At 36.0% G+C, this 16,965-nt stretch overlaps 1 protein-coding gene across 1 annotated transcript in view; it reads right to left on the reverse strand.

The window, feature by feature from the left end:
- Positions 1-16,965, reverse strand: part of TRAF3 (TNF receptor associated factor 3) — a 101,289-nt gene that overhangs the window by 20,702 nt on the left and 63,622 nt on the right. Inside the window, exons 11-14 of the mRNA XM_067555024.1 lie at positions 11,233-11,313; positions 7,541-7,615; positions 5,374-5,466; positions 747-887 (exon numbers count right to left, since the gene is read on the reverse strand). Of these exons, the coding sequence (XP_067411125.1) occupies positions 747-887; positions 5,374-5,466; positions 7,541-7,615; positions 11,233-11,313 (390 nt within the window). The remainder of the gene's footprint in view (positions 1-746; positions 888-5,373; positions 5,467-7,540; positions 7,616-11,232; positions 11,314-16,965) is intronic.

A 16,965-nucleotide genomic window follows, 5' to 3' on the forward strand; every position in this document is an offset into this window, starting at 1 on the left:
TACTGCAGTGTGCTGTTAAAGCTGCTATGTTCCACTCTAGAGGTGGATGTGTCTGAATGATGTTTGCAATGGTGCCTTTAGCAAAATGGATTCTCGGGGGTGAAAAGTGCTATTTAAGCATAACACACTATTTTCTCTGAAAGGATCAGGGACGAAGTTACTAGATATATGGAAGAAAAAATATCTGTTCAAATGCAGTGCAGAGACTTGTGCTGTCTCTCTGTACAGATGGTGAATTTCTCCCGTGATAAATACTTTCTTAAGTACCGATAAGGAGAAAGGAAATACAGAGAGTGCGTATTGGACTGTTTAAATGGGATTTAACTGGCCTTTGCTTTCAGTTTGGCAGATTTTTTATTTACATAGTAGCAAAAAGTAATTACATTCTTCGAATAACAAGTGCTTCTCTGGCCAAGTGTAATTTTTCTTTAAACTCTTTTTTAAAATATTAGACTTTTCAGGCAATGCAGGGTTTTTTTTTTTTTTTTTTTTTTTTTTTTTTTTTTTTTAAATGTGGGGTAGTTTTAGTGATAACTTTTTAAAACCATCAAGAGATTTTCATATGAAGAACCAGCTATTGAGGAGGAAAAAAGGCATATTTCAAAACTTTATTTTATTGTAAACTCCTCCATTTGAGTGAAATAGATTTTTTTTTTTAAATTAGAACACCTCACTTTGCAAGGTAAAGGCACAGAACAGAATCTACTATAATTTTTCTTTTAACGGGGAGAGTCTAAAATTCTTACCTGTAAATGAAGTATTTTAGATTCATTATTCCGCAGCATTTCCTTCTGTCTTTCAATTTCTATTTCAAAGCTACAAATCTGATTATGTAAAGTTTGTATACTCTTGTTCTTTTCCAAGCTTTCATTCTGGAGCATGGCCACCTGGAAAAAATTCTACAATTACTCCTGCCAAAATTTATGAAAGATACCTGCAACTTCATTTTTTAAAAGCTGTCCTAGATATTTCCCATAAGCATAAAAGAGAAATCCTAGCAAAATCTCTCTCCATGTCAAGAATATACCAGAAAAATCTGAAATTTCTAATAGTTTTTTCCACTCTCACAGTGCTGTATTGATACAAATTGGCCTAATAATTACTGCATCTGAAGAGAGCTAAGTCTCTCGAAAGCTTATGTCTACAAATATTAAATTTGTTAGTCTTTAAAGTGCCACAGAACTCTCGTTGTCTTTAATAAATGAGAAAATGGGATATACAAAAGCAGCAATAAATCTTAATTCTAAACACAGCTGTTTATTTGAGAAGCTATTTAACAGGTCAGTATCCAGGCTTTAGACTCACTCCCTGACATGGAGGTGGTTAGATGTTCAGAGGAAGCAGCCTATTTAGTTCCAGATTGGGGTTAGCGGTGCTAGTATTACTTAAAGAGAAATGCCAGAGAAAAGTAGCAATGAAAAGGCCTATGCAGGAAACAGGAAGATTAGTAAATACTACTCCCCCAATCTAAGCCCTATTTTAAATGAGCTCACCAAGTATGGTATTTGTGTGGGATTGGGACAGCTGTACACTAAAGAAAGGTGGTCAAAGCAGCTCAACTAATATTACTGTAGATGAAATCTGTACAATACAGAGTGAATCCAGAAGAGTCTACTAGCACCCAAGAGACAGAGGATGCACTGAGTATTAGTGATGATATTCTTTGTCTGTATGGGCACACCTTTTTATAAATATTATTCCTCTGTGACTGGTTTTGATTTTAAACCACCAGCCATGTTATTGGAATACCATGTGGAACATTTATCAGGAGTCACAAGGAGCGTATAAAAGAGTGCAAGCCATCTATTCATCACTAGTTTTCTTCCTTGCATGTGTCACATTCTACACTATTTCGGTCTGGCAAGAAGCGTGCATTATCTATATGAGAGAAGGTGGGTGAGGGTAATTAGGTGAGGTAATCCTGGGACTGAAACGGCTACAACTACACTGCGTACATTATCTATATGTCATTCAACAATAACACTGAAAGCATCTTACATCTCGACAGTGTTTTTGACTCATTACATCTCAGCATTGCTTCTGATAGACATTACAAAACACCATTTTTGATCCAATTAAACAAATGTGACAGTTCCTCATCAGACAAATGATTTTACATCACATTCAAACAATAAAACTAAACAACCCCAAGACAACCGTTAGTGCTTATTAAGTTAAGCTTGATTTATATCATAAGGTGGGCACTCCCCTCGGTGCACCACCACGTCTGCTGTTTTATAACCTTGTTTCGGTATTTTCTGCTTTTGTCACATCACTGCCTGGCCCAGAGTCAAGAACAAGATCTTCACAAGGCAAGAGAAGAAAAACTATTTCCATAAAAGTGCCAGTCACTGAAGGAAAGCTTGCCTAGTGTATTAGAGGTATTTTTCCAAGAACAGGTTAACCATATGAAAGTTTCATACCTGCCTTGCCTCCCACATAAATCAGACTTTCTGGGTAGTTACTCTTAATTTGTGCATCCAGTTTTTCCTTAATGAATCAGAGTTCTTTACTTAATTGTGACATTTACATTCCCTTTCTCTCATTATTTCCTCTCCATACCTCCTGATCGCAAACCAGTTGCACTGTGTGTTGTTGGTATTATATTTCCATTTTTATGTAAGCTACAGTATATGATCTGTCTTGTATTGAGATTTTTCCATGCAGTTTACAGGGCCATATCCTAAAGTCCTTAGCCAAACCTCTCATTGTTCTCACACCAAATGTAATCTGAAAGCAATTCATGCAGGAATAGAGCTAAATAAATATACAGGATTCAAATTTAATTTGGTTTGTGCCTTTTGAATGAATACATCCACTTTAAAATGAGGGAGGACAAAAAGAAATAAAACTATTATCAGTATTTTACATACTGCACCTGGATCAAGAATCATACATTTCTTCACTTACTAGTCATATTTCAATGTTACAGCGCATGCTATTTTGCTGTCTTCCAAAAGCATTTAATCAATTAAAGTATTATTTTACTATTTCAGAATTCTATTATATGAAACCAATTCACACTCCAAAATAAGGAATGAAAACCTCTCGTATCACCTATAAGATCTATTAAATAGTCATCTCCACATTTAAATCACATGACATGACTTGGGTTTTTTTATCATCAAACATAGCAGGATTTATTACAGATGTCACTCAGCTACGAAATGTTGATTGAGTCACGATTTCCAGCATCCCAAAAATCCCAGGGTATTCTGATTCAGTCTTCTAGTTTGACCCATTATAGAGAGTGACTCAAATCATGAAAGTCACATTCCCCACCATCCAAAGTTTTGATTTGATTTAAATGTATTTAATCTTTCTACTTTTTGTCAACAACATCATTTAGCAAATGCTTTGGAAAGGACAATATACAGCAAGCCTGAAGATTTTCAGTTTGTACACCCTTTATGTGTTCTGTGTCATCAAAGATTCATCCTGATTGGGAGCAGTTAACTTCTTTTATTTCCTTCCAAGAAAATCAATTTTAGTACATAGGAGGAAAGTCTGGCCTCACTGAAGTCAATGGCTAAACTCCTACTGGCTTCAGTTAGGCCAAGATTTCACCTCTATTCCTCAGCAGAAGTTATTTCTCTACCCTAACCCATTCAGTGCCATGAGTTACTTTAACTGAAAGAAGAGGGCACTAAGTCACAATCCATTTTATTGCACCTCTCTAGAATAAAATCACTGACATGTGATATGTGGTTAGCTATTCTGGTAACTTGGGATTTCCAGTGATTCAACTCAATTATAATAAATAGGAAGAAGTTTACAAAGCAGGAAGTGCAAAAAGACAACAGTGATAAGCAATTACATCCTAAGACTGAAAAAAAATTGCACTGAGGTGTTTATTTTCTTACCATTAAAAAAGAGAAAGATTTAGAATTGCTCAATAGTTTTACAACGATACAGCACATATTAGGGCAATTACAATTCTTCTTAAGTGCAGTATGGAAAATAAGAAAATAAAAATGTAATGGAAGTCACAGGGAAGAGGCTCTCTTTCATTATGTAAAATAGATTTTATAGTTTGACTCAAATTAGCAAAAAAGGAAATAAGAATTTGAACTTGTATTTGCATAAGCTGAAACATGTACATCACCTATACTAACACTAAATTACGGGAATTTCTTCTTAGATTTGAAGGTGAGGGTAAACTATGATGCTGTTCTCCTCTACGGTGAAACTAAAATTTACATAAAGAAATACATCTGAATAAAAACATACTAGAATTCTCCCGCACTAAAGGAATTGTTTTCTTGTAGGCCTCTGAAGAAAAATGCTAGTGGAACAGGGAACTTGCTCTCCACATAGTTCAGGGAACTCTGGCAAATAAGCTCTTGTAGGATGACAAATTATAGGCTTACTTCTCCATTTGCCAGTGACTTCACAACTGGATTGCTTTACCTTGCTCCTACTTTAATATATGCCTTCACTTGTTCCCCCCCACCTCCCCCTCCACTCCAAGACAGGCTAAAGAGGCTCCTGACTTTTCTACTTTTTGATTTCGGAGAATTTGTTCAGAAACACTGGATTAAAAGTAATTCAGTATTTGGTTAAGCTATCAAAATAATGCTTTTATTTAAAAACACTGAATCTCTTAAGACTGTTATTTTAAAATATGTTAACTTATTTCTCTACTGATTGGTGCAGCATTGATGCATATTTTAAAGTCAAAGCTTATGAAAGGTCTGCTTTCTAAACAAAACCTAAGCGCTCTAAATTAAATCATTATTCAAAGGATTTGAAGCTGTTAGTGAGGTGATCTGCAGCATCTGGCCTTGGAATAAATTCCACAAAGGTTACTTTTCAAAGACAAGAGCTTCGAGGGAGCACTGTATAATGTGAACTTCAGTTAGATCCAGCATCAGAACAAAAACCAGCCTGCCTGAGAGTAACAGCATGTCAATTAATAAAAGTCTCTTCAGGCCAAGAAGCTTGGAGAGCTCTTGATAAATTTAAAATAAAAATGAAGCCGGTTCAGTATGTGGAGCTTTCCAGGATCTGATCTCCAAAAAAATGCACAAGTAGATGCAGCTCCTAACATTGCAGTACTTTTCCTAATGATTTCTTTCATAAGAAAAAGGGATTGAAGGAGAAATTTACTGTTAGCTGGTTTGGTAACAAATATTAAAATACTAAATTCACAGCAACAAGTGAATAAAAATTACGTATTTACTTGTGAAGCCAATTTTCTTATTTTATTTTATTGTAATAAAAGTGAGATTACACTGATGGGTTTAACAGCTTTTTGAGCCTTATGGTGCTTTAGCTGTAATTCTAAACAGCTTCTGAACAAAAGTGTTTTCCTCTATTTTTTTTATAGAATTTCAGGAAATTAATGAAAATTAAAGTGAGTAGAAGATATACCTTATTTTCTAGAGAATTACTCCACTCTTTCAATAAGTTAACATGCTGCACTGCTGAGCTGGCTTCATGTGCTTTTATTTGCTGATTTGTTCCCTGTGACAACAAAGAATTTATACATTTTAGCGCCAATTTCACTTTTTTTAAAAACCAAGAATATAACACAAAAATATAAAACCAGCACTACATATATTTTGGCACATGGACGTAGGTTACAAAAATATAGATAGAGGGGAAATCTGCTTGGGAACTTACAAAGAAGTCAGAAATACATTTAAAATCAAGTGTTTTATCCAATTGTTGTATATTTCCAATGTACTTATTTATCAGACGAAACAAAAATGGAGAAAAGATTTACAAAATGAATTGTGTTTTAGAACCAGCTCTATAACCTTTATAATAAAGAAAGCAAAATAAAACTCATGTAACTCAAACATCTGATTCCATAAAAAACAGTTTAACCATTTTATAAGTTACTGTAAAGTTTCCATTGATGTGCATATGAAAGAAAATAGTCAAGGTACATTTATCACTGGAAACTGCCAACTTTGTAGAATCTGTTAACTAAAATACCAGAGGGGTAGCCGTGTTAGTCTGTATACAGCAAAATCAATGAAAGTCCTGTAGCACCTTAAAGACTAACCAATTTCTGCAGGCATAAGCTTTCGTCGGTTGCAGCCCACGAAAGCTTATGCCTGCAGAAACTGGTTAGTCTTTAAGGTGCTATAGGACTCTCATTGTTTTAACTAAAATAGTTTACAGTGGCTAATTTGCCATTATAGAAAATTAGCAAGACACATCCACGGTTGCTTTATGATGTTCAGATTTCCTGCCCCTGCACAATCTGAAAATGTTGGTACAAATAACCACTGTAAGTTTACAAAACACACATAGATACTATACAGAGTACATAAGATGCAGACCATGTTACCTTCTACTTTACACTATATTTCAGCAAATGTTTTGCAAGCAGTTTGTATTTGTTTTGATGCTAGATATGTTGCAAAAGATCTGGAAAAGTTTCAATGGTCTTCAATGTATATACTCTATATAGAATATTCAAAAATATATATGTGGATATATGTACATATATACACACATATACATACATAAAAAAATGAACAGTGATACATAAGACATAACAGTGGGCAGAGTTACATTATTAATTATTTCAACAGTTGAGAGAGCAATTGTACTTTTTGTGTTTAAATTGTTGAATGCTTTCTTTTTGTCACTGGCGGAATATTAAGGACTTGATCCAAAGTCCTTTGACATTAAAGGGAATACTGTCATTGACTTCAAGGGGACTTAGAACAGGCCTTAAGGTATCAAAGGAAAAAAGTTTATTTAGGAATGTTGCTACACATAGACCTAGCTTCCGAGGTCACCGTACACTTCAATATTATGGCATTTAATTTGATAAAAACTTTTTTCCTGTCAGCATCTTTTGAATTTTTCTGAGGTGTCCCTTTACTGTAAAACTGTCAGAATTCACTGACACTCTCAGATGCAGTGTATAAAAAGTAAGATATTGCAAATATAGAAATAGTGTTGAAACTACACTCAAGTGTTTTCTTACTTTGTGGTGACTTCTAGGATTTAATCTGCAATTTTTATTAATTCTATGCTGTGGTTTGACTATGCACCTATATGCGCACGCGCACACACACACACACGCGCACACACACACGAATGTACATAAAATATACATTCTAAGTGGGCCAACCTATTTTTAATCATATTGTATATATTCACACACACAAACAGAAGGAATTAAACAAATTTAATTCAGGAAAATAAATAAATACTTTCATACAACAGCTGAAATTACTAGACAGCTTTGTGGAGAACAAAAATAACTATTTTTCTCTTATTTCAAAGAAGAGAACAGTTAAAGTCTTAATATAATAATATCCTCTGATCTCAGACATCTGTATTTGGCTAACTGAAATTCCAAGACATCGCCAGTGTGTGTATGTGCTTTTTATAATTTTGCATATTTTTATATATATAAAAACAAACACCCCTGCTGCACAGTCTTAATCACTCATGCAACTGGATGAATGTTTCTTAACCAAGAGTAGAGAAGTCCAGAACTTTCATGTCAAAATGTTAAATTTTCTTATTGCAGACTTTCATCAATTGGGAAGTATAATGGTTATATACTGACCTGAAAAGTGCAGCCATAACGCTTAAAACTACAGGTACTTGGGGCATTAATACATTCTGACAAATGTGCATTCAACTGCAATAGGAAAAAAATGTGAGTTTTGGCAGAAAACTTTTGCATGATAATGCTCAGAACATATAAAGGGCACAGATTATCAGATTTGTATAGTGTGTCATTTGTAAAACATACAGTACATGTGTGTATATTATCACCACTCTGACTCAGAGTGCATATACTGTATATACACATGTAACCACACACACGCCAATACAATATACAGAGAGACATTTAATATACAGTGAAACCTCCACTGAAGGCTATTCCCAGAGGCAACCCCATTTAAAAAAGCCACTTTAAAGAAACCCAAGGCTTTCCATTCATGTTTGTTTGACTTTTAATTAAAGGTCAATCTTTTCTTGGCAAATGATTTTTGCTGGTCTGTTGCTGTTTCACTGTAACAACATACACCTTTTCTAACTCTAGTTTCATTAAGAACAGATTTGTCTAAAAGGTGACATGCAATTTCTAGAATTTAAAATAAAACAAACTAAACAATGAAGACTGTAAACAAATACTTCATGAAACAGACAAATAGTTTATACCAGGGTGCAGTTAAGTCACATTTATAATGCAGTACACAGGATTTAATGTTTTTAAGTAGGAAAAGGCCTGTATTTTGTACAGATCCAATATTCTGAATTATGATAATCACAGAAAATAATTTGTCCTTTAAAATAAAATCTCAGAAGTACGTACATAGAGCCCTACTGAAAGGCAGCCGTTTTTAGGGGACAGGGCAGAAGATAGATGCAAACTGCCTAAGAGCTGGAATGAAGGGCTATTTTGGAAAGGACACCATGACAAACCTCACTTCTTCTGACAAGTGCCTTTAGTGACTTTATTTCCATATAGAGCAGAGAGGACATAGGGGCCAGATCCTCACCTGGTGTAAGCTGTCATATCTCCACTGAGTTCAAGATATTTAAGGTCTCATCTGAAAGACCCACACACAGTAAGCCCCATTGTACTCAATTCATCTACCTCCAAAAATAGGCCTGAACTGATCTTGCCTGCATATGAAATTGTGGCTCTAAAGCAGTGGTTCTCAACCTGTGGCCCATGGCCCGCTTGCGGCCCAATCACCACACAACTGCAGCCCATGTGACATCCTAAGGGCCACACAGGTAGTATTGGATGTGGCCCACAATGGTAAATAGGTTGAGAACCGTTGCCCTAAAGAAACAAGGTATTTCAAATCTAATCTTGAGACGCTTAAGTCATCATCCTCTGGCATATACAATATCTACTTTGTTTTAAACACTTACCGTAGAAATTCACAATGCAAGTTCAAAAGAAACATTTTATTCCGAAAAAAATTAAAATTAAATAAGAAAAAGTACATGTGCTATACAATACTTCAACGGGGCACCGCCTTTTCCACTTTCTGAAAACTAAGGACTGTGCCAACCAGTAACCATTTACACATAGTCAGAGCTGCTATTATACTACAATAAAATATCATGTTCTCTTTTGTAGATCATCAAGGATGGCACACTACACAATTTTCTCAAACTGTTATGCATGCATTTTCCTATATCACATTAGAAATACTGTCCCTAACTATCCAGCTGTGCTTCAGATTCATTTTCCCAACATCAGAAAAAAAATTAAACATCAACAAAGTAATGCAGGACAAGGTGGCAGTTGGTTAAAGTCCAACCCTACCAACAATTTTAGAATCCACTTCAGCTAATCCTTATCATCAAGCCTAGTGCTTATTAATGTGAGTTGACCTATTGTCATTAATGGGACAATTCACAGTAGTAAGAAATAAGCACTTTATTCTTAAATCCATCACTACTCAGAAAAGCATTTAAGCATTTCTTATTGACGTCAGTGAGATTTAAGAACATGCATAGGTGTTGTTCTGAAAAGGAGTGCACTGGAAGAATTGAGTAAGCACTGGCAGAATTGAGCCCCAAATGTGGCCCTTCACTTATGTTAATAGACAGATGCCTAGATCATCGTCTTAAAAACATGTCTACTAATATGTACAAGGTCTATTATGAACGTTAGATTGCACATTCCTTGGGGCAGAGACCATTGGAAAGTGCCTGGTACACTTCAGGCATTAAACGTGATTATTAATTTATTCCTATATCAAGAGAACACAACCCAAAAAATCTAATCATCAGTGAAAACGGATACCTCAAAATAATTAATTTTAAAAAAATGACAATATTTTAAGGAGTGCTGGAGACAAATATTTGCTCCCCGTCTTAGATAATACAAAAGGATTTATTTTTAGGAAAATATACACATCAGCCTTTACAGATACTAACATTGGCATAAATAAGGGAATACATTCAAACACTACAAGATACAAAAGAAGCTTATCAACTCAAAATACTAACTGAATTTCCTACATACCGTATTTCCCCATGTATAAGATGCTCCCATGTATAAGATGCACCTTAATTTTGGGGCCTGAAATTTGAAAATAAATGTATTACGGTACATCACCGGAAAGTACCACTGTATAAGACGCACCCAGTTTTTAGACCCCAAATTTTTCGAAAAAAGGTGCGTCTTATACATTGGGGAAATACGGTATGTTAGAAGCTTTAGTAGCTTTTTGCATTTGATCACAGCAAATGCCATACTGGAACAGACCAATGATCCAGCTACACCAGTATCCATTCTCTGACAATGACCTATGCTGGATGCTTCAGGGGAAGGTTCCAACATCCCATGATGCAACTAGCAAACATCAAGAGGAAATTCCTTCTTTATCTCAGTTGCAGATAAGTTTTACCATAAAGCAGTCATTTAAATCTAAAAGTGTGTAATACTGGCGCTAAACGTTAAATCCTTTCTTAAATAAGATTAAGCTATTTACTTAACATTTATCCTGTGGCAGTGAGTTTCACAGTGTTTCTTTTTAGCCAGTTTAAACTTGCTGCCTATTAACTTCATTAGAAGTGCCCTCTTGCCCTTGTATTTCTAAAGCATCTACACCACCGCAATATCAAGTGCCAGGCCTTTTATTCTCTCTCTTTCCAAATTGAATAGGCACAATAATATTTTTAATTTCTTGCATGGACATCCACAGAGCAGCTATTCATTTAGATACTTCTCTGAACATTTTCAGTGTCTGCTATGATCTTTTCTGAGATGAGGAGACCAAAATCAAAACAGAATTTAAGGTCAGGATGTACCATTGATTTATATACCATATGAGATAGCTCTAATGTCAGTATATGCTACTAATATTTTAGATTTCTCATTCTATTTGAATACTGAGACTTCAAGAATACATGCTGCCTAATGCTATCCAAAGATTCCACTCTACTGGCCTCGATAAGTACTTCTAACTCAGTTTTCATGAGAGAGAAAGCAGGGAAGATATAAGCTAATCTTTTTTTGACACACCATGTGTAAGAAATACAGAAAATTAAGAAAGTAATTTCTGAAAGATAATTTCCTAAGAAATCACTAAAAAAATTATTAAAAAATTATCACACTTAACTGTAGTGGTAGATAAGCCTTTTCTTTAGATCTCACATGGTAATAAGGAAATGGCTTCTGGCAAAATTCTTGCGAGATCTTTCTAATAACAAAGTTCTAAGCTGAACGCCATTTAATAGAAATTTACTTAATTTTTCAGCACACCTCTGGGCCTGACTTCTTACCTCCCTCCTCAAGAGTGATGTAACACTGCATTTATGAGGACATGAAACCGTGACAGAGGGGCAGTCTGTGTCTTCATGTTTCTAAAGGGGAAAAAGAAAAGCAAAATTAGAATTTATACTTTATCGACATTTTAAAATTGCAAACCTTTTTATAACAGGACTTGACTGAAAAAAATAATAACCTATCATGCTATAATTAAATAGACATATTGACATGGTGCTATACAATGAGCAGTGCAGTTAACATCGCAACTTTGTGTTTGTACAATGTCTGGAAGGAACAAACTCAGATGTTACACTTTCAGTGGATATGTATTTTTCAAATTTTTTAATCCAGAAAAATAAAAGATTTATCATATTTTCCTGGGCAAAGATCAGCTTACATCACTCTTTATTAATAAAACCTCAATAAAATCAAAGTTCTTTACCCCATCAATCATTTGGAAGAGAGGATAATTACCAAGACAATATTCCTTCCAGTGCTGCCATACAGTGCATTGGAAAGCTCTTCAGATATCTGTGCTTCTGAATGCCAAACCCTGCAAATCCATATGCTGGTATTCACTCTTTTGAATATCCTTTAATTTTGAATTTCTTTACCATTTGAAACTGAATTCTTGCACTATACATCAGAACACTTCAAAAGGAGCTTTAAATAAGTTTATCAAATCACAGTGCATTTTTTGTGTGTTCATCTCCTAATTTGCATTAATTTCTCACTATATCAGATAGAAAGACTAGGGGATAGGTTGAAAGTTCACTCTTAGCCCACAGTAAAGGGCATCATGTAAATCACTGACAATTCTTTCTTTGGTTCCCTTCTTACTCCAGAAGGTGAGTAATCTGCTATTGGTATATGGCCAAATCTATGCTTCTTAAAATCAATGGGAGTCTTTCCAATGACTTCAATACACATCGGATTTTGGTCCCTATTCCAGTAGCAGAATACTATTTCCATTTTGACCAGAAGAACTCATTCCTCACACCCCTGGACACCCACTCTCCATGGAGAGTGCGCTCAACCCGTCCATATGAGCTGAGATGCAGGTTGCACATAATTTTGTCTTAAATTAGGCTAGGATAACAAGGTGTTCATAATAGCAAAAGCAGCATGCAGACCCATTTTATGGCAATTTTAACAATTTTTTTTCTGTATGATACTTTGATTCTTTAATAATAAAATAAAATTTTCACTTCTATTTTTGCTTTGAAGAATGCAGCAATTTTGTCTGCCAGAAAGACACAGTGGATAATGGAATGTGTTGTACTGTACCAAAAGCTTTATGTTTGCTTCAAATAAAATGAAATAAAATTGTGTTTAGAAATGAACTGACCTAGTGAGACAAAGCTTTGCACAGTACAAACGAGACAAATACTTGTGCTTTTAAAAAAATGTTAATTGCAAGTCCACATCACTATCTAAATAGTCTGCCAGCCACAAAGGGGATTTCCTATATTGCAGGGCAGGCAGATACTATGAAGACCTGAACTGTACATGAAACAAGAACAATTATTTTTGTTTCTATTTGCATACCTTTGGTTTTTTCTTTGTACAGTCTAGAAAAACGTTTGTACTGCTTTTCATTTTCTGTTCAAGTCCCTGAAATGCCTGCCTGAATTATTAATGTGCTAAAAAACCTCATGGTCTGCACAGGCCAACAGAAATGAACTTGAGCTCAGGGTGAGCAGATGGATTGCACAAAGCAAATCTCTCTGTCATCTGACTGAGTGGTCTGGTTACAACCAGACTAAATCTTGGTACTCAAGTATAGTCAGGTAATATTTACCAAAACAAACCCAAACTTATTAGCATTTGTATAATCTCACAAACTACATTCTTCCCAGCTTTTAAAACAATGTAGGCACAAAGGCATTTACTGCTTGATCAGTGCCTGTTCTCTGCTCCTTCAGGATTTTAACTCTGTGGATATTGTTGTGCCCCTGAAATACCAAAACTATCATGATTGGGAGCTGGTCCTACAGGGCAAGCTACAAGTTTCATTAATATTTTGAATATAGGAACACTCTTGATTTGCTTAACTCCTACAACAAGCAGGCATGGCTCTATCTGTAAAGAGGTTCCTGCTCTCCCCTTTTTATGCTTTAGTGCTTCATTTTAATCACACTTTTCAACAGAACTGAGAACATTTTTCATTCCCCTCCACTAGTCACAGGCATTTGCTTGCCATCTATAACACCACTTGGTACTTCGAAACACTCTTGTCACTCTTCTTTAACCTTACAGAGTCTTTTAACTCTGCAGAATAAGCTATTACAGTTTTCGTCTGGGATCTATATGTTGTTAAAATAAATGTTGGATGAAAGGCCAGGGAAGGCTTTTCCTATCTGTACAATCAACCTGCCTCTACCATCTGTGATCAGACCAAACTGGAAACTAATCCTTAGTGACCATAAGGGCAGACGGGTACAAGATATTCTGTGATACCCCAATGTCCAGGTCAGAAGCATCTGATATAGGTACAGGAAGGACTGGACTTACAAACTTGCTCTTGTTTAGAAGTTTATAAAGAAGCAAAATATGGAAAGACTGGTTAATATCTCAGATTTTTACTACATGTGAAATTACTGACATGTCAGTATACAACTCAGTTTAGTATGAAGTCCCATCTCTTTGTGGATCGAGAGTATATTCTGTTGTGTCTGATGAAGTTATGCTTTTTAGAATGCTCCCATTTTATCAAGTTTTGAAGAAAATATATTCTCAAGCTTTCTTTTTTTACTACAGAAAATGGTAAGTGTAAATAAAAAATAACTGTTAGTCTTGTTAAATATATGAATTAAGGATTAAGATGTAAAATTTAACTCTTCAAAGATTAAAGTCTAATAACAGACAAAAACATAACTAAGCTGTTTCAGGAAATGAAGCAAGAGAAGCTGAGAAACTTCTGCTTCTGTTATTCAAATCTCACTTTCATAAGACTAGACCTTTTAATTTTTCTGCTCCTTGAATAAAAACAGATATTCAGGAACCTCGTCTGAATTCAATATGAACATGTAAAGAATTACTAAGATTTCTCTACTGACACTATATTTAACCCCTAAAATCAGACAACAGACTTTCAAGTTTTCCTTTAACAGACAGTGTAGAAATTCTGAGTGAACAGAAGGAATGATCAGCTGTATAAAAAATAAATATAACCAAAACTATAGCACTGTCCTAACCTCTCTTCCTAGTTACAATGATGTACTTATCTTTTCCTTTTATTAAAAAAAAGTTAACAATCCAATCAGTATAAAATGAATAAAAGGAGAGATGTTCTAAAATAGAACTCAACGAGTAGTGATCAATGGCTCCATGTCTAGCTGGCAACCGGTCACAAGCAGAGTGCCCCAGGAGTCGGTCCTGGGGCCAGTTTTGTTCAACATCTTTATTAATGATCTGGAGGATGGGGTAGATTGCACCCTCAGCAAGTTTGCGGACGACACTAAGCTGGGGGGAGTGGTAGATACCCTGCAAGGTAGGGATAGGATACAGAGTGACCTAAACAAACTGGAGGATTGGGCCAAAAGAAATCTAATGAGGTTCAACAAAGAAAAGTACAGAGTCCTCCTCTTAGGATAGAAGAATCCCATGCACAGCTATAGACTGGGGACCGACGAGCTGGGCAGCAGCTCTGCAGAAAAGGACCTAGGGGTAACAGTGGATAAAAAGCTGGATATGAGTCAGCAGTGTGCCCTGGTTGTCAAGAAGGCTAATAGCATATTGGGCTGCATTAGTAGGAGCATTGCCAGCAGGTCACAGGAAGTGATTATTCCCCTCTATTCGGCATTGGTGAGGCCGCATTTAGAATATTGTGTCCAGTTTTAGGCCCCCCACTACAAAAAGGATGTGGACAAGTTGGAGAGAGTCCAGCGGAGGGCAACAAAAATGATAAGGGGGCTGGAGCACAGGACTTATGAGGAGAGGCTGAGGGAACTGGGCTTGTTTAGTCTGCAAAAAAGAAGAATGAGGGGGGATTTGATAGCGGCCTTTAACTACCTAAAAGGGGGTTCCAGGGAGGATGGGGCTAGGCTGTTCTCGGTGGTGGCAGATGACAGAACAAGGAGAAACAGTCTGAAGTTGCAGGGCGGGAGGTCTAGGTTGGACATTAGGAAAAAGTTTTTCACTAGGAGGGTGGTGAAGCACTGGAATGGGTTACCTAGGGAGGTGGTGGAATCTCCATCTTTAGAGGTTTTTAAGCTGAGGCTTGACAAAGCCCTGGCTGGGATGATATAGCTGAGGTTAGTCCTGCTTTGAGCAGGGGGTTGGACTAGATGACCTCCTGAGGTCCCTTCCAACTCTAATATTCTATGATTCTAAGATGAAACACTGTGTACTCAAAAAGTAAGAGTTTATCCCCTTCCAGATTTGCAATTCAATCACAGCACTGCCACAGCTTACAGGAACCCCTTAACTGTATGGGGCAGATATGGAAATATAGCTGCACCAAAGATGTACCTAGCGCTCAGTCACCATGAGGTAGGCCCCTGTGTATTTTAGAAAGTCATCCACTGGCTCATATCACTTACTAAATCTGGACTAAAATATGGGAGAAGGGCAGATATTTTACACACACACACACACACACACACACCCACCCACACCCACACCCACACCCACACCCACACCCACACACACCAGAGAGACATTCTGATTCCTTTCTCCCATATTTTATTTACAGTAGAACCTCAAAGTTATGAACATCAGAGTTATGAACTGATCAGTCAACCAGGCACCTTATTTGGAACCAGAAGTATGAATCAGGCAGCAGCAGAGACCCACCAAAAAGGAAAAATACAGTACTGTGTTAAACTTCTAAAAAAAATAAAGGGAAAGCAGCATTTTTCTTCTGCATAGCAAAGTTTCAAAACTGTATTAAGTCCATGTTCAGCTGTAAACTTTTGAAAGAACAACCACAACGTTTTGTTCAGAGTTACGAACATTTCAGAGTTATAAACAACCTCCATTCCCAAGGTATTCGCAACTTTAAGGTTCTACTGCATATATTTGCCTCTGTATAGTTATGCCTACAAGGTTAGAGGTTAATATGCCTATATACAAATCATATTTAAAAAATCACCAATGCCTCCTGTTAAACATATTTGCCTTGTATTTTCACAAATACACCTTTGTGATTTTTATCATCATCTAATAATAATAATAGCTCAGAACATAATTACTAGAAAGTTCTAGCCATTCTTAGGGTTAACAAGCAACTTCAAGAGGTCCAGGAAGTTATAAACATAGAAACACTACACAAATATATTAAAAATAAATATAGTGAATGTATATCAGAATGGGTTCAATATCTTAAGACGCAGAGTGGGATAATCAACAAACCAAAGCCACAGAACCTCCACAAATTCTGGCACAAATGACTAGAATGGCAGCTCCAATCTCTATCCTATCCCAATTATAACACGCTATTTACCAAATACCCTACTCTTGGGCTAAAAATAACAATGCTTTCTAAATATGATCACATATGGTACATGACATGCAGAGGTAGTTGGTATTACTAAATATCATGTTATATTCATTTTCCTCCTTCTTCCTTGCCAGCTTGTACAAGAGAATCTAATTCCATGTCACAACTACAGAAATGATGTAAAGATGTTTTGGATGACACAGACAACCAAAAAAAGAAAAATGGTAATATGCTATTCCTCGGAAACACATACGCCTGCTTGATGTTATACTGTTAGGATGGTAGATTTGCACAATATACCAAT

The sequence above is a fragment of the Emydura macquarii genome, unplaced genomic scaffold, assembly GCF_026122565.2.
Source record: "Emydura macquarii macquarii isolate MOO-44397 ecotype Brisbane River unplaced genomic scaffold, CSIRO-AGI_Emac_v2 contig_1551, whole genome shotgun sequence".
Lineage (NCBI taxonomy): Eukaryota > Metazoa > Chordata > Testudines > Chelidae > Emydura > Emydura macquarii.